The sequence below is a fragment of the Melanaphis sacchari genome, unplaced genomic scaffold (genome assembly GCF_002803265.2).
Source record: "Melanaphis sacchari strain LSU unplaced genomic scaffold, SCAv2.0 Contig84_pilon_pilon, whole genome shotgun sequence".
Classification (NCBI taxonomy): Eukaryota; Metazoa; Arthropoda; class Insecta; order Hemiptera; family Aphididae; genus Melanaphis; species Melanaphis sacchari.
Window position 1 is genome coordinate 852,654 of NW_020271599.1, and position 26,415 is coordinate 879,068.

A 26,415-nucleotide genomic window follows, 5' to 3' on the forward strand; every position below is an offset into this window, starting at 1 on the left:
TTGAATATGTTATTATTTATAAGCAATATATTTTAGTATTTTTATCGAATAATTTTAAAAGTTTTTTACTATTTTGATAACATTCATATGTTTAAGAAAGGTTCATTAATTTTGTGATGAAATCATTCGTAAAATAACTTTTTAATAAGCAAATAATAAATAGGTTTTCCGTTTGTTATACTGATTTAAATTGCATATAATATTATTAGTGCCAAATCGTTGAATAATCTTGTTTTATTAATAATATTTTTATTGAAATGTAAAAGTACATTATCGATACGATTACATTAGATGATCAAGAGTGTGTAAATATTATCAATAGACCTATCTAAATGGTAATTTATTTTATTAACCTATAAATTATTAAAATGTATATGAGTTTAGTGTAATTACTTTAAAAAATTATGCGTATTTCATTTATCTACATACTTCAGTAAGTAATTATAGTTTTTTCATGATATGTGCAGGAAACTATCGGATATAATTGCAGGTATACCGAGTTTAATTTAAGTTAATTTAACCTATATACGTACGTATATGCGTGTGGTTATAATTTATTTTTTAATTAGGAAAATTATTATATTATTTAATGTTTAGTTATAAAATAATATAACAGTTCGATTACGCGATCGTTTGTTAAGTAGAAAACAGTCGATCTTGATATTCGTCACGGGTCAACGCCAATTTGGAAACTATCCCTCGTTAAAAACATATTATAAATTACGATTTGTTTTGTGTAACGCCGTAAGACTACTATAGTTTATACTTACGTTACTAATTAATTTTCAAAAAGAAAAATGTGCTCCTATTGTTAATTTCATGTCTTTAAAAATATGGCATCTTGGCAATTATTTTTCATAATATCATTAAATCCCAGAACTTTTGTGTTAGGCAAAATCAATTTATAACAAAACAATATATTTATATAGGTTTGTACGTTACCTTTCCTCTAGGCCAGTTGCATCTTCTCTCTGGACTACTTAAACACGCCATTTCTTCAGGTTCCGTGTTATAACTCCAATCGATTGAGGAACCCAAAAAATTAAGAAACATTGACGGAACTTGTGTACCGGTGGGTTCATCACCACCCGCTTCAATCAAAAGAACTTTCCACTGTGGTACCTGAAGAAGTAATGAAAAAAACTATTAAAATCACAAAAAATAAATAACTTTGCTTAAAAGAGTGTTCAAAAAGCAGTACTTATCGGAATGTTGTTTCGTACTATAAAAATGATTGAGATTACCTACAGTAAAACGCATTACAGATTTTCTTTAAATCAATCGCAAAGACGACTTTAATCTAACATTTTGATTATAAAAATAAATTTTTGTTCTAAATTGTGGTGTACAGTTTAATTTACGAATTTAATAACGGCTTGATTCATTTTGTTTTAAAATATAAATAAAATTGCATAGCTATTTTAGGCTTTTACATCACTGATAAGTAGGGCTCGGATTTTAAAACAAATACTTCTTTTTTATACATGCTATAGACATTTAATTTTTATTTATAAACTCGTTTCAAGTCATTCTGATGCCAAATAAATCGATTTATTTTTGCTTTTTTTTGTCAGTGATAAGTCATAAATTAAGAGATGGGACGACCTCAAACTTTTAAACTTTGAGAAATTTGAATTATTTTTTGAGTTAAAATTATATTAACAATGTTTGAGTTTGACAGTAGGTTTATAGATTTTTATTTATTATCAATAGTGTACACACAGCTATAATTATTAGTTATTTACTTTCATTAGGTAAAGATTAATAGATATTATTAATTATTTATTTTAAAATTGAAAATTGTAGATTTTATTAGTGAATAAGTTTTTTCTTCTCTTTTAATTTGATCTTAATTCATTGTTAATATGAACAAATCAACTTATTGCGTGATTCAAATATTTGAAACACATATTTAATAAAAAAAAAAAAATTTACATCGTTTGAATAAAATTCAAGGTTGCGTTTGAGATAGTTAAGATTTGACCGTTATTCCTGTAGGTCATCATATAATTTTAATAACAAGTAACAACATTATTGCGCATAAATTAATGATCACCTCGCTAAGTCTGCTTGCCACTACACTTCCTGCCGTTCCTCCGCCCACGACGATGAAGTCGTACTCCTTGTCCGGCAAACCCCTGCTTTCCGGCCGGCCGCACGGGTCTTCGATGTCGCACTGCGACCTGATGAACACCTCTAAAAGGCCCATGAACAACATGAACGCCGACCCGCCGCACGTGCTGGCCAACGTCGGTCCCGGTTGGGTCACTGGGCAGTTGCAACCGCTGCTCATTTCGGATGTGATCGTGGGCTGCTACACTCGTTATATATTGAATTACTTATATATCGTATTTATGCCTGAAAAAATAAATTTTGACTACGGATTAGTGTTTTATTTATGTGATAGTATGTTCGCGAGTTAGTTATAATCTCCACCGCTTTGAATCGTCGAGTTCAAAAAACGAAATGAATTTGTTGTAACAATTTATATTTCGATATTTGGGTTTCGACCATCGATTCGTGAGTTCAATATTTATCGCGAATGCGCTACGTAGTCACTTGAATACGCCTTTTCTCCATACTTTTTACGTTTAGTTAGACATAGTTTTCAACCTAATTGAATGCATACTTAATATATTTTTAACCAATTTTATTAACAGTTCTTGTCGTTGATAAAATCGTTTTTAAATTTTACTCTAAAGATAAATTACAGCTTGCACATTTACTATTACCTCTTATAATAAAATATTAGACGAATAATTGTTAGAACTAAGACGAGAAGAAATGAGACATAGACGCGTGTATAATAATTGTGTCTGCCATCGCCAGATGATAAACTGCGTAGGCGCAAGTTCTCGGATAAACTGTAATAAATAATAACGGTAGTTGGCAGGTAGTCTACACAATAATAAGTGTTTATAAAAACACTCATAAACACGCTGGTTTTACAGGACGACTAATTCACTTTTGGCGGATCTTTGGCTTTTATAGCGTCTCTATCCCGCCTATCCTAATATAAAACCGTCATAAAATAGGTGTTACGGAATTTGGTTTTTCCTTTTCAAGTTCGTCTGCGAAAAACCCAACAGGTAACAACAATATAATGTACGGTGGGTCGAGTGGCATACTGAATAATGTTAAGGTGCGGTATAAAACACGATGGGTGCAATCATCGCACGATGTTTTTCAAAACGGTTTTTTTTTTTCATATCTATAAACAAATATTATTTATTTATAGTCACTTGTTGCGTCTTTATAACGCACCGAGACCACAACGTGTATACAATACTATAGCCTATAATGCGTAATTACTATTTTTTTGTCTTAAAATTAATAGTTTCGAATAATTCGTACGTGATGTGATGTTCAGCACAATAAATATAAATGAGCGATGTATCAAGTAGGTATAATAATATGTACCTACTATTATTTATAATAATTATTATTAATTATTATCATCGTCTGTTTTCCGGTCCGGTCAAGGTTACGAACAAAACTCGCGAGTGCTGCGAGTGCTTATATTAGAATTATGACTCAATCGGCAAAAACCCTTCTAATATTTATTACCGATTTAGTGATTTCAATCGCGTTGCAAATACGCGCGTGATCCGTGGTGAACGAACCGCAAGCTCGCCACAAAACCACGCGAATGTGTGTAGTCATAATAATATTATTATATACACATATTATTTAACTACCACATGGCGAATATTATAATACTAGCATACGTATTGTATACGAAATCTGAAATAGTGAATGTATTACACGATATGTCAAAAATGTGAGAAAAAAAATGTGCTACTTATTATTTTATTAACATATCGACTTAAGGAATGTCGAAGTATTACTTAAAGACCATTTTCAAATTTTTTTATGTTTATATCATTTAAGGAGTATCTTATAATGGTATAAATTAAAACTTCTTTTTTCTTGTAAATTGTAAAGCACGTGATTACTGTAAAAATGCGAATGCATTTAAATTGAAATTCAAGCGAACTGATAAGTTGCGGTCAAGTTTTTAATTGTATTATTATTTTAAATTATAACATCGTGAATTCACATAATATAAATATTTATTTTAATAATCATTAATCATTATAATAGTACAGATTTATAAGTTCTAAAATGCTATTACACTTAAGTATAATCAGTGGCGCAATTAAGGAGGGGAGTGAAAAAGGGCCTTTAGCACTCTTCTCATATTTTTATACCTAACTATTATTGTTTTAGTGAAATACCATGGCTCTGTCAAGCATTAATAGTCTTAGTACTCCACGTTTTAGAGATTTTGTAGTGCTTATGAGTATAATACTATGATCGTTTTATAAGCATCATAACCCGTATGTATTTTAAGCCTATTATCATACAACTACCCTTAGTTTATTACTTAAAATAGAAAATACTCCTTCAAGTTAATAAATATTAGAATAATTGTTAGTAAAATGATATTTTTACATAATCATTTACAGTAAAAAAAAAAGTTGGTTATTATTTGAAATAAGAAATTTGTTTCACTGTAGAACATTTTGTTAAATAGCATAAAATATGAAATTTAAAATAAAAAATCACAATTCAAATAAGTAAATGATTTATCGAAAAAATGTAAGACAATTTTAATGAAAAACTATTCATGATTATTTTTTGAGTAAAATTTAACAACAAATATCATATTACATATTATGTACGTCATATACAAACATATAATTTGAAGCTATCAATTTTATCGTGTTGCATCTGGAACTCAAAATTCCGAAATCGCTACAGAATAAAATGCTTATAAACAGTTAGAAACAATTTGTAACTGACGTAATTATTTCAATATTATGCTTAAAACATTTTCAACCTTATCAAATCTAGCTTCGGTTCAACAAGTGTAGAAGTACTCTAAATCTTAAAAAATAGTTTGTTTTTTAAGTTTTGTAATATAAATGTTGTAACCACAATGTCGGGGTTTCTTAAACCATTTGTATTTTTTTTCATGACAATAGTGCGTTCTTTTTTTAATTTAGGTACATATGTAGATTTAATACGCAGAATTTGTGCTTGTATTCTTATCTCAAAAATAATCGCCAAGTACGGTTATTATTACATTTTTACCGCACACTTTCCCTAGAAGGGCGTCTGAGCGTATAGATGCGTCTTATACGACGATAAAATATAATATAATAATATTATAAATTCCAAAGTATTATGCGAACAACGAATTTATAATAATATGTTTACTAACCGTATGATAGGAAATCGTAATAATATTATTATTATTTATTCGGTTCTAGCAACCGTTTTCGGAGCGAAACACAAACTGCAGTCGTTCTGGTTGGCAAAACCTTTTCACTTAACTGTAACCGTATAATATTATTATTAATATTGTATAACAATATTTTTCAAACGATAGATATAAAGAATGATTCACCATTTATGCTCATCTCCATTTATTATTTTAATAAAAATTTATTCAAATAAGGAATTTCGTTTAAACTTTATTTTTAAAATAAATTACTTCCTAGTACTGTAAATTTTTTAATGAAACATTTTTCTAAAAATGTCGATGTACTTAATTAATTTGCAAATATGTAATTTGATTAATTTAATGATATATATATATATATATATATATATATATATATATATTGGTAGATAAGTATGATTTACTAAAATCAACTTTAAACTACTATTGTCTTTATATATAATATATATCGAATATTCCTCCAATCCATATAACCATGAGCCTTTATCTTTAGTAAATACAATTAAATAACTCAAAAACTACTCGTTTGAATTTTGATTTTATTAAAATTTTCATAAAAATTATTTGCTTAATATTTTATATTATTAAATAAGTGTAATTTTCAGTTGAAAAAAATATAAAATTGGTATCTCTGCATAATACTTATCAAGTACAAAACATCTCAAGAATTTGATAACAGTCGTTTACCTAATTGTGTGAACATAAATCCAGCTTATCTTAGCTGAAAAAACCGTTAATTTTATTCATTAAGCGCATTGGTATATATATTTTAATATAATTAAACGGTGATCACTGCTTAATGTGATCCTTGGTTAAAAATTAATTATTTATTGGAATTAAAAATACAAAATTAATCAAATAATACATTTCTGATCACATTTTGTAATGGAATCAATGTGTGCCAAGAAATTGAACCAACTTTTTAGCTTTACGGGGCTTTGAATAATCAAAATCAGAACTCGGAGTTGAAAATAAATTTATTATAATGCACCAACACAGTTGTAGAAATTTACATAGAAAATGAATTACCTATGCATCGCTTATGTAGGTACGTACATAATATTACATTAGTAGTTATTTCTATTAGTATTTCTATTAGTATTTTGATTGTATTTATTTTTCCAATTATATTTATGAATATATTATAATATATTAAATTTACAAATATAATGATAAAGGAAATTAAAAAAATTGTTTTAATAAATATACTGGTAAATATAATTAAAATAATAAGTATAAATTTAATTTAATATAATATTATAACTCATTAATTATTTATAAAAATCTCGAAAACTTGTCAATGATTTAATGCATGCAATTGAATTATTAAACAATTTCACATTATAGTCATGATTTGTTTAGCGTTCGACCGAATTCCAATACTGATTCTTCGGCCAAGTTTTCGAGAGTTTTATATAACCTAAATAATTTAACAATACAACCTATAAGGCACGAATAGATGAATATTATATTTTTACAGATTTTTCGTAAGTGTATAATATTTTAAATAGCGATTATAAGTTTTTACACACCTATCATTATCTTCAGTAAGCTCTACAAAATCATCGAGACGATTAAAATTGGTCAACAGTGATCCCTGGGCGTTGTTAAAATCTGATTAATGTTTTGCAGACGCCCCAAAATAAATCCAATTCTTCAGAGCTATGAAATAATATATAAATATATATATCGTATATTTGTTGTAACGCATTATTTACATTGATAGATTTGACGTGTTGACACCATAACTTATTGTAAACAAAAATTCAAAACTGCTCGTCCTCAATAATAGTTATTGAATCAATTTTTCTATTTTTGCCCGTAAATCTTGAAATATCAGAAATCGTTGTCCTTGATACGTTCTTAGCATCCCACAACCGACTATTTATTATCGATTTGTAAACAGTCAGACGTAAACGACCACGGTTGAGTGATTACTAACTACGTTGTTACTCATCTGAAACCCTTAAACTACATAATATGTGTGCCCATCTTAACTTTGAAATGTTGGGCGAAGGTAAAAATACGTTTTAAGTGAAGTTGGTTGTTAAAAAAAAAAATCGTTGTATATTGATATTTTATGTTAATTGATACACCGATAATATTAATTTATGCGTATGTCACGTCTCTACAACGTTAAGTATTAAGACATCGTTTAACGCGAGCTTTGCGTTTAATTATGAGAGTACGATCACAAAAGTTGATACAATTCTTTTCGTCACGATTCCGACACTTAGTATTCGTAAGATACATATTATATTATACCGCACGCGTGTAGGTAGGTATATTATAATATTGAATATTTTTAAATCTAGAATACTCCGTTAAAACCCAGCTGTATAATAATGATAAACGGTCACGAACTTTTCGCACGGTTCTTTTATTACGATCGACACGCGATTTCGATTATTATTTATTTATTTATTAGACAGATTAATGCCATCAACCTAGACAGTGTTCGACCGTAATTGTCTATACAATATATATTATAATACATAACGAACGCCTTTATAGACTGAAATGGCGGCTGACGTTAAACTACAACTCAATATTATGATGTCGGTGATTTCGAGTCGACTGCGACATACGTATTTGACTAACATATTTTCAGAAACTTCGTAAAATAACAGAAAAACATAATACTAGTTTACTAAACAGTATAAAATAAGTAATGTCTCGGAGAATAAACACTAAAACTGGTCGAATAGGTCTTCCCGGATCGTCAAGCATGGTGACTTGAACGCTCCGAACTGCGCTTACCACCACATTTTCTCTGTCGTTATCTCAATGTGTGTATTTGTTTTTGTTCTTGATATTATAAGTCTTAACACCGAAGTCCTGCGTAAGGTGACTGAGATTATTATCATCTAAACATGGAGTTCCTTTTATCAGCCTTTTATATTAATATTCTTAAGAATAGGTATTCACGTTTTTGCAGATGTATTGCGTCATTATAAAACAATATTTTAGAAAAAAATTTTTAGGTTAAGCTAGTTTTTATCGAAAAGAAATCGTACATATATATAACAATAAAAAAAAAAAAGAAAGAAGTAGGTAGTAAAAGTATTTATTTTTTTGAAGTATGTCATTTGGCAATAAATTTAAACTGTCTATAAAAGATAATATCGAACAACTTGAACACTTTTCCGAGGTAAATAATGAATGTTTACCAATAAAATAATTGACTTCTTATTATTTATAACATAGACCGTCAGGTTTACACGACCCCGACGGTGACCGGCGAATTATGTTATAGTCTCATTTAATGTCTTCGTCGCCGGCAATGAATGTCTATTTCGTAAACGGAATGCGGTATTATTGAAGATGTGCTGGTTTTTTGTCTGTGTATAGCTTAACTTGTAATATATATACATGTGATGGACGCGTGCGGACACGAACACGGCGCTTCGTGAGCGTCTTCTTAACTTCCCGACGCGTCGCGACTTCGTGGGAAACCGTTCCACGCTATTGTTCAGTGAAATGTGTTTTATCATAATGATGATTATAATAATGATGATAATGATGATGATGATGATGATGACGACGATGACGATGGTCTCTGGCGACTTCTTGCACGAAGGTACACAGACGGCTCGCGTACCGTGACCGATCGGCCGCGTTTGATTTTACTCATCGACCCATGCGATAATAATAGTTTTCTCGATTTGTGACGGATTATTTCACATATACATTACACAAACCATTTTGGTAAATACCATTTGGTTATTTCAACTAGCGAATCAAGTTTAGTAGTTTGAAAGTCGTGTATAGGTATGGGTATTTTTTTTTTGCAATAATATAATTCTATTTAAAAAAAAAAATATTTAATTTCATTATATTCTTTTAACGTGTAACGTTTTGGTTTAGAATAATAATAATAATAATACATCATTATAGCACCTATTTTATACAAACAGTAAGCCCAAATGACCAATTATCGATTTATCAATAGAAATGATGGTAAAATATGGTTAGGTATTCAAATGCGTGACATTTAGGTGGTATGTATAAATGCAAAACACGTTCTTAAATTTAAATTCATGTTGAAAAAACCCGTTGAACTTAAAAAAAAATACAATCACTTTTATGAATAATATTACGTGTTTAATGAAAGTTTATACCTAGTATATTAAATTATTTCAAGACGTATCTTCTCAAAATGTTTAATCAGTAAACACGTTTTTTCAATGAATCACAGGCCACAATATAATATGGGTACATTATATTATAATACAAAACATTTTTTATTTGTTTAATTTTCTATTTTTTTTTAAACATTAATCGACAAATTTCCAAAGGAGAAATAATAAAATATTTTATTGCTATTTAATGAGCGAAACGTGTGTAGACACTTGTTAATATGCAGTTGACGCCGAACCATATGTTAACCTCCGATTAACCGTCTGATCAATCAAAAAATAATATTACTTTCGGATTTTCGGTTGAACAAGAAATTAAACTAAAATATCGTAATGACGCTATATTATAGACGTAACATTACTTTTTGTGAAAAATTACGCCCAAAAGTTAATACACACGTGTGTAATGTGAAAAATTATTCTTTAAGTATAATTCAAATACAAGAAGGGAACACAGTAAAATACGCATCACGTTATCTAGATAATTTTATAATACATAATATGTTTCATTACAATGGGAAAAGTAATACAATAATAATAGAAACGAAAGAGCTGCTACTTCATTGTCTTCTCTACACATGAGTAAATATAATAAATATAATATGCAAACAGTTTCGTTTAAATAAACAGTCATAAGATTAATATTGTAGATTTGTAGTATTATTTTACATCCATGTGTCATATATATCAGTGCGCGCCAAGTGCTATACCTATCCATATTATTTGTATGGACGTAACCATTTATAGAAGACAATACTACAATAATAATAATAATAATAATAGTAATAATAATTTATTGGCGTTATGCCAGTTAGGAAGTACAGGACTTTTTTCGTCGTTTAAAAACCACCGTCACCCGAATGGAGAAATTATTTCTTGTATGTCCATTGTCCATTTACCAACATTCCTTGTTTTTTCGTATTACTCTATTTACGCTAGTCGATGGTGGTCGTACTCGACAAATAAAAATTATAAACGCGAATCGTGTCGATATGTCGACCACCGAGACGATTTAGGTTTTGCGTACACGTATGTTTAAAAATAGAAACAAAAAATAATATTACAACTTTATTAAATACTAATATAGGTAACTATTAAAAAATACAATATTATTATGCTGTTCATACAAACATGTATTGTATGTTGCGAAAACTCCCCAAATTCCAAACGGCAAACTGATTTATGATATTGCTTAGGACGTCATACGCGCATGTGTTGTTTCTGAACGACAGCAATTCGATTTAATTTGTGTAGCCACTAGCCAGATATTTCATTAATCGAGTGAATTTGTCAATAATTTAATTTCGAAATTTCAAAATAAGAGAGTTATCTATATTTTTACATTTTTTTTTTTTACTTTTTTGTTATTTTAAAGTGATTTTTGGACATTTTTAAATGATTTTAATATTTTAATATTCGTGATTTACTAAAAAATTGACATTCATAATAGATTTGACACCTTTTTATTAATAAATCAATTTTCTTTAATATTTAAGTCAACCACATAAAATAGGTTCTGCTAAACGTAAATTAGTTGTACTTGGTAGGACGGAGAAAAAATTATTGGGTAAGTCATTTCTCTTGAGTGCAGAAGCTATCCGATAATAATATGTATACCTATACTGAATGTCTTAAATAACTAACAGAAGTGTAATATGTACATATCACAAGATTTTTTTGGATATTAACCGGAAAAATTCTTCTATTTCGCTCCTATATGATGTATCTGATAATAAACACCATCAAAGTATCAAATGAGAGCGCAGAATAATAATATCAGGACAATTTAAATTATAATTAGTATTAAATATAATTTTATACAATCGTGTCGTTAAACGTAATTTTTACGACACCAGTGATTAAATAAGCAAATTAACTGCGAAAAAAAGACACTAACCTAATAAAACCTATTGTTCAATAGTAATATGGCATGGTTTCATATTCTGTAGCGCGTAATACTGAAAGTTTTAAACGATCTGAAATCGTGTGACACGTCTTCACGCGATGACCACTATTTAAAGTGAGCTGTTTAGACATAATAATTAATGAGTAGGGTCCATACCTAATAAGTCAATAAAAATGTTTTGGCCGCTGTTGTTTTTACGATACTAAGTGTTTACAAAACAGTTTTGGTTATTTCGGACAACAGTGCTGTATTCGTTATAGAATCATGGACTTCTCGCGGTTCATATACTCATAACTCGTTATCGGGAACGGAAAAATAACGGATGTTAAATTATTTGTGGGTTAGGTTTTCTTTTCTTTTTTTATTTTTCGATGACATTCGACAAGCCAGTATCGTAGGTGAAAAAATGCTAACATTGCGCAGCTGGGCGGCGTCCGATCTATAACGATATAATGTAGGTTATGCACCGCGGCGATCTATGATCCTTGTCACGGTGGGTTCATAGCGCTTAACGTATGTAGAGATGAAAACACATTTTGTATAGTAATTAGTGTTGCACGATTGTTAGGCCGATAGCGTTTTTTACGGCGTACGGATAATCCGTCTGCGTTCGAATCTACGGGCCGGAAAATACGCGACGCAACATTCGACCGACATCAATTATAGTGGGCTCGAGACCAAAAAGGTTGTAAGTCGATTTCATTATGAAAATAATTTTTTATAAATAATATAATTTAGGTTATGTTTTGAGTTTTCTATAGTTCAAGCTCACAAATAACCGTTTAGTTAATGACTAATGAGTCATGTATTTAGCACTAAACAATTCTATTTTAATACAATTTACAAACGTGTTATTTGTTAGTGATCTCAATAGAACCTTTCAGTATTATTAACTATAGGGTTAAACCAATAGGTTCTTTTTTCGTGATAAAATAAATTAAAGAAAACGGAAAAGTACTATTTCTGATTTTATATTCATTTTTTCGTCTGTATAATAATATTAATTATTGTACATTTATCAACAAAATAAATAATTTTATAATTTATAGTAGATACTATCATAGTAATATATTCTAAACACTGAATTTTGTTTCTTAGGACATACATTTCATCCAGAATCAAAATTTTCTAATTAAGTGAAGATATTAACATATTAACACAATTAAAAGATTTATTTGTAACGTTGTTTTGGTTTTAAGTGACATTTTTACAATAAAACTTTGCTTAAAACAAAATGTAAATATCAAGACTTAATTTCATATAATATAGATCATTTTTTATTTGACAATCATTGAAAATAATTCGTTACAAAAGAATATATTATTACACATTTCCAAAGAATTTTAAAGTTTTGAAGTATACAATTATAGCTCTACCTCTACTGAATACATTTACGTTTTGACATGGAACCTCTTGGTTCTGAGCTCACAAATTTTTATTATTATTACATAATATGATAATATCTAAGCTACCGAATGTTATCGTTGTGGTTATTGCCACCAATGAATTTCGAATGTCTAAGCATATATCGACGGGTATCCTTTTGAAAAAACTCAATAATATTCTCTGAACATTGCCGTGAATTATATAATAACAGTACGTACCTATTGTGGTTGTTGTACAATTGCCGTTTTGTCTCATTTGTTTGTGTGTGTGTGTGTGTTTTTTCGCGCAGTCGACCACATTGTTTAGTATCGTCATCGGGTCGTGTTTGGCTCGCGTAAATAGAAAATGCGTCGAAGAAAACAATCGATTGTTAGTGAAAACATCGCGACTACTATTTACGGTAGTTCAATAACTATAGAGTATAATGTACATAAAGGTACGCCTACACCGATAATAAATCGCTATTGTATCATGATAACAATATCGTGTGACACACGCGAGTCATGACGAACACAAACGAGACACTGTAGCCTCGTCTGCACATGATCCGTGTAAAAAATTGTAAAATCATCATAACACGACCCAGACAATCATTTTACAGGATATTTAAAATACAGAAACGGTTTGTTTTGGTTTTCTGTTAAGCTGTAAACCGATTATTAGGTTAATATAACTACCAATTGTGTCCCGTACAATTTGATGCTATGGATAAACAAATAATTTAAAAAGTAATTTTAACTAACTATATTGATACGATTATTAGAGGTGTATTTTAACATTACGAAAACGTGTTATTTATGTTTAAACTGAATTTACGGGTGAAATAGAATCTCAACTCGGTACATTGGATACAATTAAACCAAACATGATAATAAAAAATAAATTTCATTTTTTTTTTTTTTTGTTTATCAAAAAACATCGCATTGATATAAATTTAAGAACAATACGATACGACCAGTAATGTGTAATTTAAATTGTACATTGGTTTTTTTTAGATTCTGGCCGGAGCAATGAATGTATTGCATCGACAATAATATGCATATTTTTAGGACTGTCATCACCTCTTAAATCAGTAAATATTCGATTTCAAACTTTAAATTGGTTTCATTTCAATTGGTCATTTAATGTTAGTGAGAGGGGAGGGAAGTGTCAAAAGTATGAAATACCCGAATAAACAAAGAAAAAACTAAGAAAAAACGGTTATAGATATTAAATAAAGTTTCCGGTTCTAATAAATTGTTAACTATATTGAACTAGTGATCACATTAACCGGAACTCGCACTCAATGTTTACGCATTATGGTCGTATGACAGACCGCTAATAATCACTAAAATTTTACATCTGCGGTATAAATGCAATACGGATTATTGTGTACGTTGATACCAGCTACCATTATAACGTATCGTGTCATAGGCGACATGTCAGCAGTTATAATACGACAATTATTCCTGGTCCCTCCGAGGTCACAATAAACGCATGCAGTATATAAGTGTCATTATTACTTAAAATTTTATTGTAATAATAATAATACTTTTGGTTGCAGTTTCATAATACAAATTATCGGAGGTCGCTCGACCCAAGACGTAAAAATAATACCAACTACAATCCGACCGGCGACCACGTTGTGATTTATGAAATGGATACTACATCAAAGCACTATTTCACCGTTCTGAGCGTCGTAATAATGTAAAAATAAAATTATTATCTTCTGATTTAATAATACCCATTTTGATACAAATAATGCGTCTATCGTGCCGGTACAAGGTTGTACTATCATCTAGTTTACATCGTGTTAATTTGTATCTACATTTATAAATTATAATATTATATTATAAGCTACAAGGCACCTACAATTATATTTTTTATGACAAGATGGCATCAATCTGCACGTGGTGGACGGAACTAAATAAATTATTTTTATCGAAAACACGTCGTATTAGAAATGGTTAATTATAATACATAATTATATTATTTCGTTCTGTTGCGAAATGAAATACTAAAACATTGTTATACCTACAAATGTATAAATATAAAATGTATAGTCGCCTTCTTAAATTGAATTGTTTAAATCAAAACAAGGCAGTATTTATTTTCGATATTAGATGTGAAAAAAAAAACTCAACTACCTACGAAATAATACAGCATGTCAAAATGTGTCAGTATTTTATTATTTAATTTTTGTACTAACCGCAAAGTCGATTAATTTCAATACCAACACAAATGTTTTAACAGAGGAGTAGGTTGAGCTCTACAGTTTATATTATAAGTACTATTAATGTATAAAATTCTGTGATAAAAGTGATGACTGTCGACCATGGTATTCACTTAAATAAAAAAATAAATATAATATTCAACTGTGATGGTCTTAGATCAAGGATGTGTTTTATTATATTTCATTAAAAGATTAATCGTGGCTATGTATAGGATTATTAAATAAAAAAAAATAAAAAAAAAAAACATTGATACTTCTACTAAAATATATTTATACATACTATGGAAATATAAAAATATAAAATAATTTGAAAGCTAGTCAGGCGTGTTTCAATAAAACAACTTGCAAACTATGAGTTGAATATCACTACACAAAACTATACACTCGATTGACGATCAGTAGAAATGTACAAAACCCTTGAGTTTGTACTGTGCAACATAATAATTATAGTGCAATGCTATTTAATTATATTATTTTGGAAAAAAAAAATTCATACACGAACCATGCATAATACTTTTACGTCAAAAAATTAAAGTTTTAGTGCTTAGGTAATCGTGTGTAACGGAAGAAAGACAAGAATATAATAATATTATTGTAAAGACTAAAGATAATTAAAACTAATCTGATGAGAATATTTCTGTTGAACGCGCAACAAGCGTCGGCTACACGCGGAATCGCATAATAGAAATTGCTTCATGACGCGATTTAAAATTTGACTGTTTGATTATTCAGAAGTTTTACTTAAAAAATAATTAACATCTACATAGTTGGTTGACACTTATGATCATAACGTAACATTATAAAATGGCAGTCTTCGTCGCAGATCATGCGCAGAAGGTGATACCTGCTTGTTACAACTGTATAATATAATACTCGCTGTCGATTGGGTTAGGTTATATTAATTATTATCAAGTTCGTATGCACACGAGTTCAATAGGAACTTTTCCAATATACCTATATTAGCGAGGGTGGGAGTGACGAAATTTCAGAATGATAGACAGTACGAATTTAGAATAATCCGAAAAAAAAAATCAAAAAAATGTTACGTTAATAGTAGTAATAATAGTCGTCCAGTCTTTTTTTTGCGTATATCTTAACTAAAAAATTCGTGCGGTATCATCTTTAGCCGATCAATAGTAATAATTATTTACTGGACGTTACACGGCCACGTCGTTTACGTAGCAACGGTGGTAACGGTGTTTTTTTTCGAACAAAACCATATATCTACGGTCTACGGGACCACATGTTATTATTACATTTATTATGCATAGTATATCGAAATATAAGGGCCGAAATAGGGTCATGTAGGACACGATTGTATATTATTATAAATACTATATTGCTCAACTTAACCGTTTTACTTTTAATCCGATTTCGCATCAAGGTTTTTGGCCGGCGCACAACGTGTAATTTTGCGGCTTTTCCGCCAACAGCGTATAATTTGAATAATATCAATGAAGGTCCAATTCTGACAGATTCGAGTGGCTCGGAAAAAATTACATAAAATACAAATTGTCATAAATTGCACGAGTCCCCAATGACGGTTGAAACGATGATGGCGATGGCGTGGTATCCACTACCCACTACTCCACATGCGTTATACGTGATACCGTGTGGGAAGTTTTTTCTCGAGAATTTTCAATCAATATCCGCGGACGGAATCTCGACAAGTAGGATGACGATAGATTTTGTTAGCTATATGACACGTATAATATACTTAGAATAAAATAATAATATGCAGTTGTTTTGATATTTTATGTACTATTATAATGTTATGCCCGACTTTTCAAGATTACGAAAAGTAATAAAATTATGGATTGTATATGATTATTTTATGGATTTAGATTATGAATTTCTTCGACATTTTGATAGATAATCTTAAATTTTGTATGTTTGAAAGTATGTTAAAGTATATTAAACACAATATTTTAATATTTGATTTGCTGCATTATAAAATAACGGTATTTGTTTATAATATATACTATATTATTATGGTATGACTAATAAAAATACCAGAAAAATCAGAGTCTTAATAACACTGATATAATGTTTTAATATTTATAAATTTGATGTTATAAACACTTAACAAAAAAATTTATAAATAACGTCATTAATCGGTTACTTACATAGAAATTGTATTTTCAATATTTACCGGTTAATTACGATAGTATGTGTTGTGTATTTCAATGCTTTATGTCTTTTTTTTTTGTTTTTCCATTTAGCTTAAAGCGACTGCATTGCTTTTGGTAGATGTCTCGTGCAAAAACATATTTATTTAGGTATCTATACAACTGTTATAAAGGCTCGTTTTACGTTTTTACCTTTTATACGCTAATAATGGCTTGCGCAACACGTTTATTTCTACGAATCTAAATACGTTTATATTTTCGAAATAATAAATGTGTTTGTCGTCTTTTAAGCAGATTTTGCAATTTGAAACGTTACGAGTTTCGAATGCTTGGAAATAAAACACAGTTGTTAATATAAATTATCGGCACGTCAATAACCACCATATTTTGAACAGTTGTTTATCGTAAATTTCCGGTAATAATTAACATTAACATTTTCTCGTGTTAATATTAAAAATGGAAGTTTGCGATATTTATCGGCTAATTACACATGGTTATTATTTTTCATCATTATTAACCTTATAACACGACATAGGTACTACGTATAGTAGATGCTCGATACGTGCATGTAGTATAATATACAACACAGCATAGTCCAGCGATTCCTATGCATTATGTACGACGGTGGTCGGTCGAAGTCTCCTGATTTTCACCAGTAGAGTTTCATCAGATAACACGCGAAACGTGAAACATTTTTTTTTTTTTTTATGTGTGTATCTCTATAATATTTGTTTAATTTTTCATAATCTTTTTGGACTCGAATCGGCAGTACTCAGCACAATAATGTTATATTGTTATACGCGTCACAGCGACGGACGATAACGATCCGGCCGAAATTTCTAGTTTCACGACAGATAAATAAAGTGATACGCGTATACAATATCGTTATAATTACATATCTTTACGCACTATACTTGCGGCGTACTTTACCCTCGTCCGTTTTTTTTTTTTTTTTTGTTACTACACGATGCGTATACGTATACAGTTTCGCGCGCTCTAGCTGCGGCTGCACCGCGCACGATATTCGTGACCGTCACACATCGAGATGAACGTCGGTGATACACATTGCTGTGTTTAATGATATGATGTTCACACGCACGTCTAGGACAAGCAGCCACATAATTTTTCAGACGCGCGTCAAATATTCGCACAGCTCACCGGATGGTCGACGGCGTGGTACGAATAATTATGTCCGTTTTCGAGACGAAGTCTTGTCACATACATTTTAGAAAATACGAACTGAAAAATAAAATGTATACGAGTAACTAGCTATATTATTAAGTTTTGGATTGAGTCCAGGCTACTTTGAGGCATTTTCAATTGATTATAAATTCGTGTGTTTGTGTTTCTTTTATTTTAATCATCTCCTATGATAGCAATGTGATGTTTGAAAATTGCAATGAACACAATCATGGAAATTGTGATGAAAAAGTGTTTACCGGACAACATTGAATCACTGTTTTATCATGAAAATCGTGTTTATTTCGACCAGTTGCAAACAGCGTGAACGAGTAAACGCATTTCTGAGAGACTCTCCGCCGATCTCCGCCGCCGTGGTGTTTCACGAATAACGCTTGTGTATAGGCTGGAGTGACTTGACTCCGAAAACACAAATGTATTGGTGACACTCGATTCAATATCATTAATTATATATCTTAGGATTGGCTTAGATTTGATCTACATGATTATTCTCTCGAAACTATTGTGTACTTATTTGAAATCAATCTTAACGGCAAATAATTTCCTCCAGGATAACTCAACGATTGCAGATTGAACGCAACGAAGATTTTCTCGAACCACAAGGACATCGATGGCTCAAAAGCTTTGACGATGGATATCTGGAATGGTACAGACCAGACCAGTACCGTACCAGACCGTTATCACTCACCACCTTTTTCATTAAAACCACGTACATTTAAAACGTATATTTTTAACCAATTTTGTACGTACCTATAACATTTTCCCGTCACAATGATGACAGGTCGTTTCGTTCATAACTCAATATGACAATATCTATCACAGTAGAATATAATATCGTTTAATATTCCACGCGTACGTATGCGGGCGAACGGTAGCCAAGCTTGAGTGTACTTTCTCCACGTTTAAAGTACATATGGGTACGAACATGAATCACTCATCGGACTGTTTAATTTTTTCATTCTTTATACTCTATTATTTTTATTGTATGCGAACGCCGTCGTTCGCGGGGAAAAATTGTATGGAATCGTGAGAGAAGAGGGGTATAATATCTACCGTACAAAGTGACCCGTCTATATACCGTGTTCTTTGCGAAATAATTCGACGCAATATAATCATACCTGATAGCTATTACTATACTCATAGTGTATTTGACGTTTAGACGCTTCAAGATTTAATAATACAACGACCTGCGTTTAATTTTCAGTTTTCGGCGACTCTAATACCACCAAAATATAATAGTGCACACGGTGTTGTGTACTACAGCAATGTTGTTTATAAAATATATTGTTACACATTACGCTGAACACTCCGAAAAGTATTAGGCGATTGCGGCGGCGTATTATAATGAAAATTTTAATTAAAACAACCTAGGGATGATATCAATAGATGTTTTACTACATTTGAAACACTACTAGTAATGATGAAATCAATGGTAACCTTAATTTTCAGAGAAGACGTTCCCCACAAAAACTTGAAATAATTAACCACATTGTAAAATTATTGCATTCGATCATCAAATGTGATTTTATTTTTTAAGACGTTTCATACGCTGTAGTGTAGAATATAGATAAATGCGTGTATTTAATTGTTTACGTTTGTGCGTAAACATTTTAAGTAGGTTATCTTTATTATGGATACATAAATAATTTAACGTTATATTTTGATTAATAATTGGTCACGCACATATCAAAGTTCCTATCTCCTAATTGATGTTAAAATAAAACAATGCTAAATTATTATTTGAAAATTCGAATAAAACAATAGTGAACGTATGTATAAACGAATGTTTAGACGTATACAATAAATTGGGAAAAAAATATTACTGATCAGTCACAAATCGGTTTAAAAAGCTGCAATGGTAGTTAGTTAGCGCAACAGATCAGACAGTTTTAAAAATCTGCCCATTAACCGTAAACATTTAATTATTTTTGATATTCGATCTATTGTGTTTCGATTCCATATGACACAAAAGAATTTGTTGGTAATGTAATACCACTAAAAACTACTTACACTAATTTACAATGAAATTTTTAACACAATATATTAATGATAAACAAACTGTCAATACTTGTGCCATTAAATTACTTCCGCGTACTAAGACTTAACAAATTAACGTGATAAGAAATTTAAATTTACATCTATGCATATATCTATTTTATTATACCGATACATGTGATAAAAAGGTTTTTTTTAGATAGTCCAAATACATGAAATTACATTTTTATAATCATGATCAAAAAATATATTCTAATCTTAATGCCATACAATGTTTTCACTAATAATAATTAAAAAAATATATTAGAATAAAATACTTTATACATACAATACTAGGTGTTTTCATTTTATATCAAAAACGTCTTTATGAGAATGCTGTTAAAAAACTGTCATACAGGTTATAAATTAGGTATTTATATAAAGTATATAAAATTAGACCTATTCAATAAGTATTTCATAACGCATTTGAATATTCAGTAAAAATAGTATTAAAACTAAGACAGATACTACTTAAAAACAAGTAATTATAACTTATAAAAAACCTTAAAATGAAACGGAATATTTTTTAAATTTTCTAAATAAAAGTTAAATTTACAGCAAACTAGGTAACATTTTGCTATACGCAGTTGCAAAATTTAAATAATACATATGTTTTTTTTTATTTAAAACTTTTATTGAGTCACATAAGACTAATTAAGGATTTCGATTGTAAAAAAAGAACTAAAAATGCTTACCTCAATAAAGAGGTTTTCAATTTTATTATAAAATAAATAAATACATACTGATATTTAAAACTGAATTGATTATAAATAACTTTGATAGTGATTAATGACTATCCACAAATTTTAAGATATCACCATAAAAATAAAATTTCAAAAAAAAATAAATAAATTTCTACCAAGCAGTGTATTATTCTAAAGATTATATTTTATGATTAATGCACTGATTAATTTATCGTTTTTTTTTTTTTTGTTATTGTTCAGAAATAGTAAATATATAATATAAGAAAAAAATAAATATTTTTCATTTAAATAAAGATACTTCAAGAAAGTATTACTTCGTACAAGTTTTTTTTTCTTAGTATTCAAAAATGTCTATGAGTACTTAAAAGTATTTTAATGGTTAATTACTCAAGTAGCTTCAATACTGGTAATGTTTTAAATAATAAAATACAATAATGATTTGTATTAAAAATAAATTTAGTTCAACAATATTAAAAAAAAATATATCATATTATTATCAGTGTACAATAATTAATAAATAGGTAAGTATCTGTTATCTATACTCTATTATTTATTGACGTAACATTATCGAACTACTATTCTCGAAGTTCCCGAAGGCGGTGACATTTATGGCGATTTCGTGTATTATTGTTTTCAATGAAATTACAGTTATGAATGAATAATAAATAGACAATATGAATATATTGCGTTTACAGTCGGTATAATATTATAATGTTGCTCCAATAACACGTAAACTGTTGTTGAGTAAACTCGCTTAACCTAATCTAACCTAGTCATAACCCGCGGCCCCAGAACTTCGCCATATCATTATACAGTACGCATTGCGTCACGAGGAACTTATACTATATTTAAACGGATAAAAGACAAACGTATATGAATAAATTAATAACATATTATTTTAATATATTTTTTGAACTCGATTCCCGTCAAGTCGTTCACCCGAAATCTCGTTTTAGGTTTAGATACTTAAAATTAACCTCGGTTGTCTTCAGGTGACCGTAACCGCCGTTCCGTCGGTAGTTCATCCGTCCGTCATACACACACACTGCTATGTCACAAATAAATAATACGTTGACGCGCTATGTATATAATATTATTTTATAGTTTCGCCCTACCCACAGAGTGTCGAGAGATTTAAACGACTGACCGGGGGACCACGTCGATGTCGGTGCTTATCAGTTGGGTCTTGCAATGCGAAACATTAATAAATAAATATACGTAGTTAAACCGGTGATTTAGTACACACTTCAGTGTTGTATAGTAAGTTCATACACACGAGGTCGAGGACAGAGATCGTTGACCTTCTATGGGTATAAAGTTACACTGACAACACCCACCAGAGAAAATCCGATGCCAATTTATGATAAGTACGTAGATATTTGCATGTTGTCTACTGTAGGTTAAACACGGCACTGAAATCGACGATCGTAGGTCGTGCCAATGAGTTGAGCCAAACACGTTTAAATAACTTGCCCAAAAAAATATATGTATATCGAATTAAAATAATATTGTATTGTACACTGGTACACCGGTAAATTAATGATGATTTATAAGGCAGATTCACTGGATGAGTAAGCAACCGGGTTGCCCAGAATGTAAATCAAAACGAAAAGAATTTTAGCAAATAAAAAATACAACAGTATAGAAAGTTTTTTACTGTCTTAATCGACGATTTAAAAAAAATATATATATATTTAAAATAAAAAGATTAGTCAATTTCTCTGGCGATAACTACACAGTCTCAAAATTAAGAATTTTAACATATAATTTCCATCGAATATATTGTCAATTGTATTTATAAAAACCCAAATACCCAAATACTGTTAAAAATATAATATAATTAAACAATATTAGTATCACATAATATTTTATTATGTTACATAAAATCTGTATAATTTTACTGATTTATAAAGCACTAGTTATTCATATCATAATAATGACATTCAATAACATGTTAATATAGTCAATTTTATTTTTGTAAAAAACGAATGAACTAATTATTTTATTATATATAGTTATTATTATTATTATTATTATTATTTGGAATATGTATTGAATTTAAAATGTTCGTTGTATGAATGCGATCGTGCAATTACCTATAATTTACAAAAAATATGGCTATAAATACAGATACAATAATTATAGGGAAATAGTCTGAGGGAACTAGTTTGTGTATATTTCTCAAATATATCATAGTATATCATATTATGCACCAATATATGATATTAATAATTGTTAAAAATTCTTATTTTTTTTTTTTTTTTTAATATGCTCATTTTTGTAAGATACAAAACAAAAAATAAATATAGCTATACTCGATACTTGTTTTTATTTCCACCACAAAGAAATATAAATAGTTTCAAACCCTATATGATTATTATTCATAACAATATCGTAATATAAAATATTTCAATAGATCGTTTTTATATTTAATTTTCATAGTATTATATATTATATAAAATATTTTTTTTACAGTTCTTAAAAACTAATACTTATATTGCTATTTATTTACGAATACGAAATACCACGTAGTTCTACAATATTTATCTGAATCACAGCTGAATACTAACTGATACGTTAAAAACTGAAATTCGTATTGAATAGTATTATTAAAATTATTTTTAAATTTATTTTATTGACACAATTGAAATTGAAATTTGAATACTTTCATATTTGGTAAAAACTATATTGGTTGTATAGCAATTGAAATGCCATTAATAATTATAATACTCTTAATAACAAAATACATTTATTTTAGTTTAAATAAAATTTAATAAATTGTGTCAAATATAATAATAATATTATATGATATAATACATCATGTGAGCGTATATCATTATTATTATCCACATTTAATAATGGTTATTTATTGTATAATAAAATTGTTAGTTATAAGTACTATAGTATGGCTATTGATTCATTTCTAAAACATTTAAAACTGTATTATTATTTCATACTTATTATCAAACCAAATGGTTTGATATCATTAGTTAAACAGTTCATTGTTAAAAACATTGAAATGCATTGTTGCTAACTCCTATTGTCCTATGTATTAAAAGTAACTGTGAAATCACCAAAGATTAAATAAGTGGTTTACCGTATAAAAATTATTATACAACATAAAAAAAACTACTAACATTAGTTAGTAGTAGGCAATTTGAATTTGTGCTAATAAACTGTGTTAATTAAAAACAATTAGATAATTTCCGTCGGCACTATATAATTAATTATACATATTATTATTACTATTATTCATAATAGGGAAATATGCAAAGAACCTCGATCTTTATCAAAATACATATACCATAATCGATCGGAATAGATTTAAACACGCTATTTGTGTGCAGTGATCGAAATTAACATATTAAATAGCATACACTGATTCTGTTGTTAAAAAGATAATTAGTGATACACAAATACAGAAAATAGTATACCGTTGAGCCAAAACGCCGGTTAATTATTTTCTAACCATTTAAACGTGTCACCAACGCATGATTCCTAAATATGTTCCATTGTCGCGGAAAACAAAAAAATGTCTGTATCCACAACATTTTCATCTATTCATCGTATGTATATTTGAATAAAATTATCCGATGTAACGGTTTTTACTGTATTTAAAACACAATAATTCATAGGTTACTGCAAATTATTGCATCCTGTTTTCAATTTAAACATGCCATTTCACTTATTAATTTCGACGATTTTCTTTTATTTGTCTTCTGTCAATACTAATTAATAATTAGTCCAATACCTACTATCATTATATATTATAAACATCGTGACATTTATAGTTGACCCGAGCTAGGAAAACAAAATCGCATCTATAAAATATAATACTTAACTAAATGTTTATTTTCGTAAGCAAATTCAATGTTTTGTACTCTTCGTATAATACATGTAACGACAAAATAATTTGTATTTTTGTACTTTGTAATTATTTTGATATTTTGAAGTACGTATATTATATGCGTAAATAATTCAAATCGAAAAAAAATGAACATGTGTATATTATAATTTTTATATTGAGATGTATTTATCACAACCATGTCAAATTAAAACTATTATTTGTTTCTTAGTTCATAAAAATTGTCTTATGAGAAAAAAACGAATTGAATAAATGAAAGCTATAATATTTTGTTATGATATATTTCGTTTATACACAATGAATACCTAATGTATTACTTAACAGGTAAACATTCTGCAAAAATTAATCAATTTTTTCTTTCTTAAATCATCAGAGCTTTGAAAAATTATAATGGAATTATGATTTATTTTTAAAATTTCTATCAAATACATACAACATGATACAATATAATGCTTTTATTTTATGTATTTATTACCTAACTTGAACTCTCACTACCCATCTAATGTTAAAATGATTATCAAGTTCTATAAAGGATTTGATGTTAAATCTACGTACATCGCTTTCGATTTCTATGTACATAAGACCAAATTTACAATACCTATATAACATTATCTAACTATAATATTATATTGATAAAACTCTAGCAGTTGGTTTTTAATGATCGTTAAAAATATTAAAATAGAAATTAAAGTTGTAAGAACTCTAATCGTCTCAAATTATCTAACAGAGAAAAAAATGTTGATTGTCCAACATACCAACGTACAGTATACCTGCTTAATCACAATTCATGTATTAATCAATACTCGTGTCAGTCGAACGTAAATATCGAGTGATCAATTGAGATGAGAGTAGAGTGCTTTTTAAAATTTTTTATAATATTATTATGTAAGCAGAACGAGCAGATATAAAAAAATAAAAATATATTTAATCATACAATTAAAAAACTAACAAGCGACAAGACATTTGAATAATAATCGAGTGACTTAATAATAAAAAAAAAAAAAAAAAAAAATGATACGTACTTGCTCACGTGTTGTAGTTCGTCTGTGTATCGCGTTATCCGGCAGCGGTTTCGTGGAGCCGACCAACAACACTGGAACACATTTCACCCGAACCGGCGAGTTACTACTGAGGTCCCGAACGACGCCGTGGCCACAGCAGCCACCGGAGATGGAAACGGTGGTAACGACAGAAAGAGAGAGACGCAATGGTACATTAAAGTGTATGAATATGAGAAAAATAATGAAAAAAAAAATAATAATGGGCGGTCATTTCCGTTTAATTTTTCATTATCACGTATTCTAGTTTATCACGCTATCGTGTATGTTATTATGTATCTATTTATTTTTATCATATACTTATAGGTCTGCAGTATGTTAATTGGACGTAAGTGTGGTTAATAGCAGTTTATACTTGAAAAATATTGATTATACTAAAAATTGAACTTTTTCGAGTTATCCGTGATGACGTGTTATCCTTAAAAAAAAAAAAAAAAAATTATAAAATACGATTTTGATCGGTCAAAACTGTCAGCTTTCAGTAATAATATTGATGTAGTCTGTTGAGTCTATTATTAATTTAGAGCCAATCAT

General features: G+C 29.1%; 1 protein-coding gene across 3 annotated transcripts in view; it reads right to left on the reverse strand.

The window, feature by feature from the left end:
* The window catches only part of LOC112602156 (glucose dehydrogenase [FAD, quinone]), a 38,578-nt gene extending 12,620 nt beyond the window's left edge, over positions 1-25,958 (reverse strand). For 2 of the 3 annotated variants that reach the window (XM_025350109.1, XM_025350107.1), the window contains exons 1-3: positions 25,846-25,958; positions 2,057-2,358; positions 943-1,122 (exon numbers count right to left, since the gene is read on the reverse strand). In XM_025350109.1, coding sequence (XP_025205894.1) covers positions 943-1,122; positions 2,057-2,293 — 417 coding nt within the window. In that variant the 5' untranslated portion in view covers positions 2,294-2,358; positions 25,846-25,958. Of the gene's footprint in view, positions 1-942; positions 1,123-2,056; positions 2,359-2,732; positions 2,918-25,845 lie in introns of those variants that run through there. The other variant, XM_025350108.1, reaches the window with a different exon arrangement.
* Between the last annotated feature and the right edge of the window lie 457 nt (positions 25,959-26,415).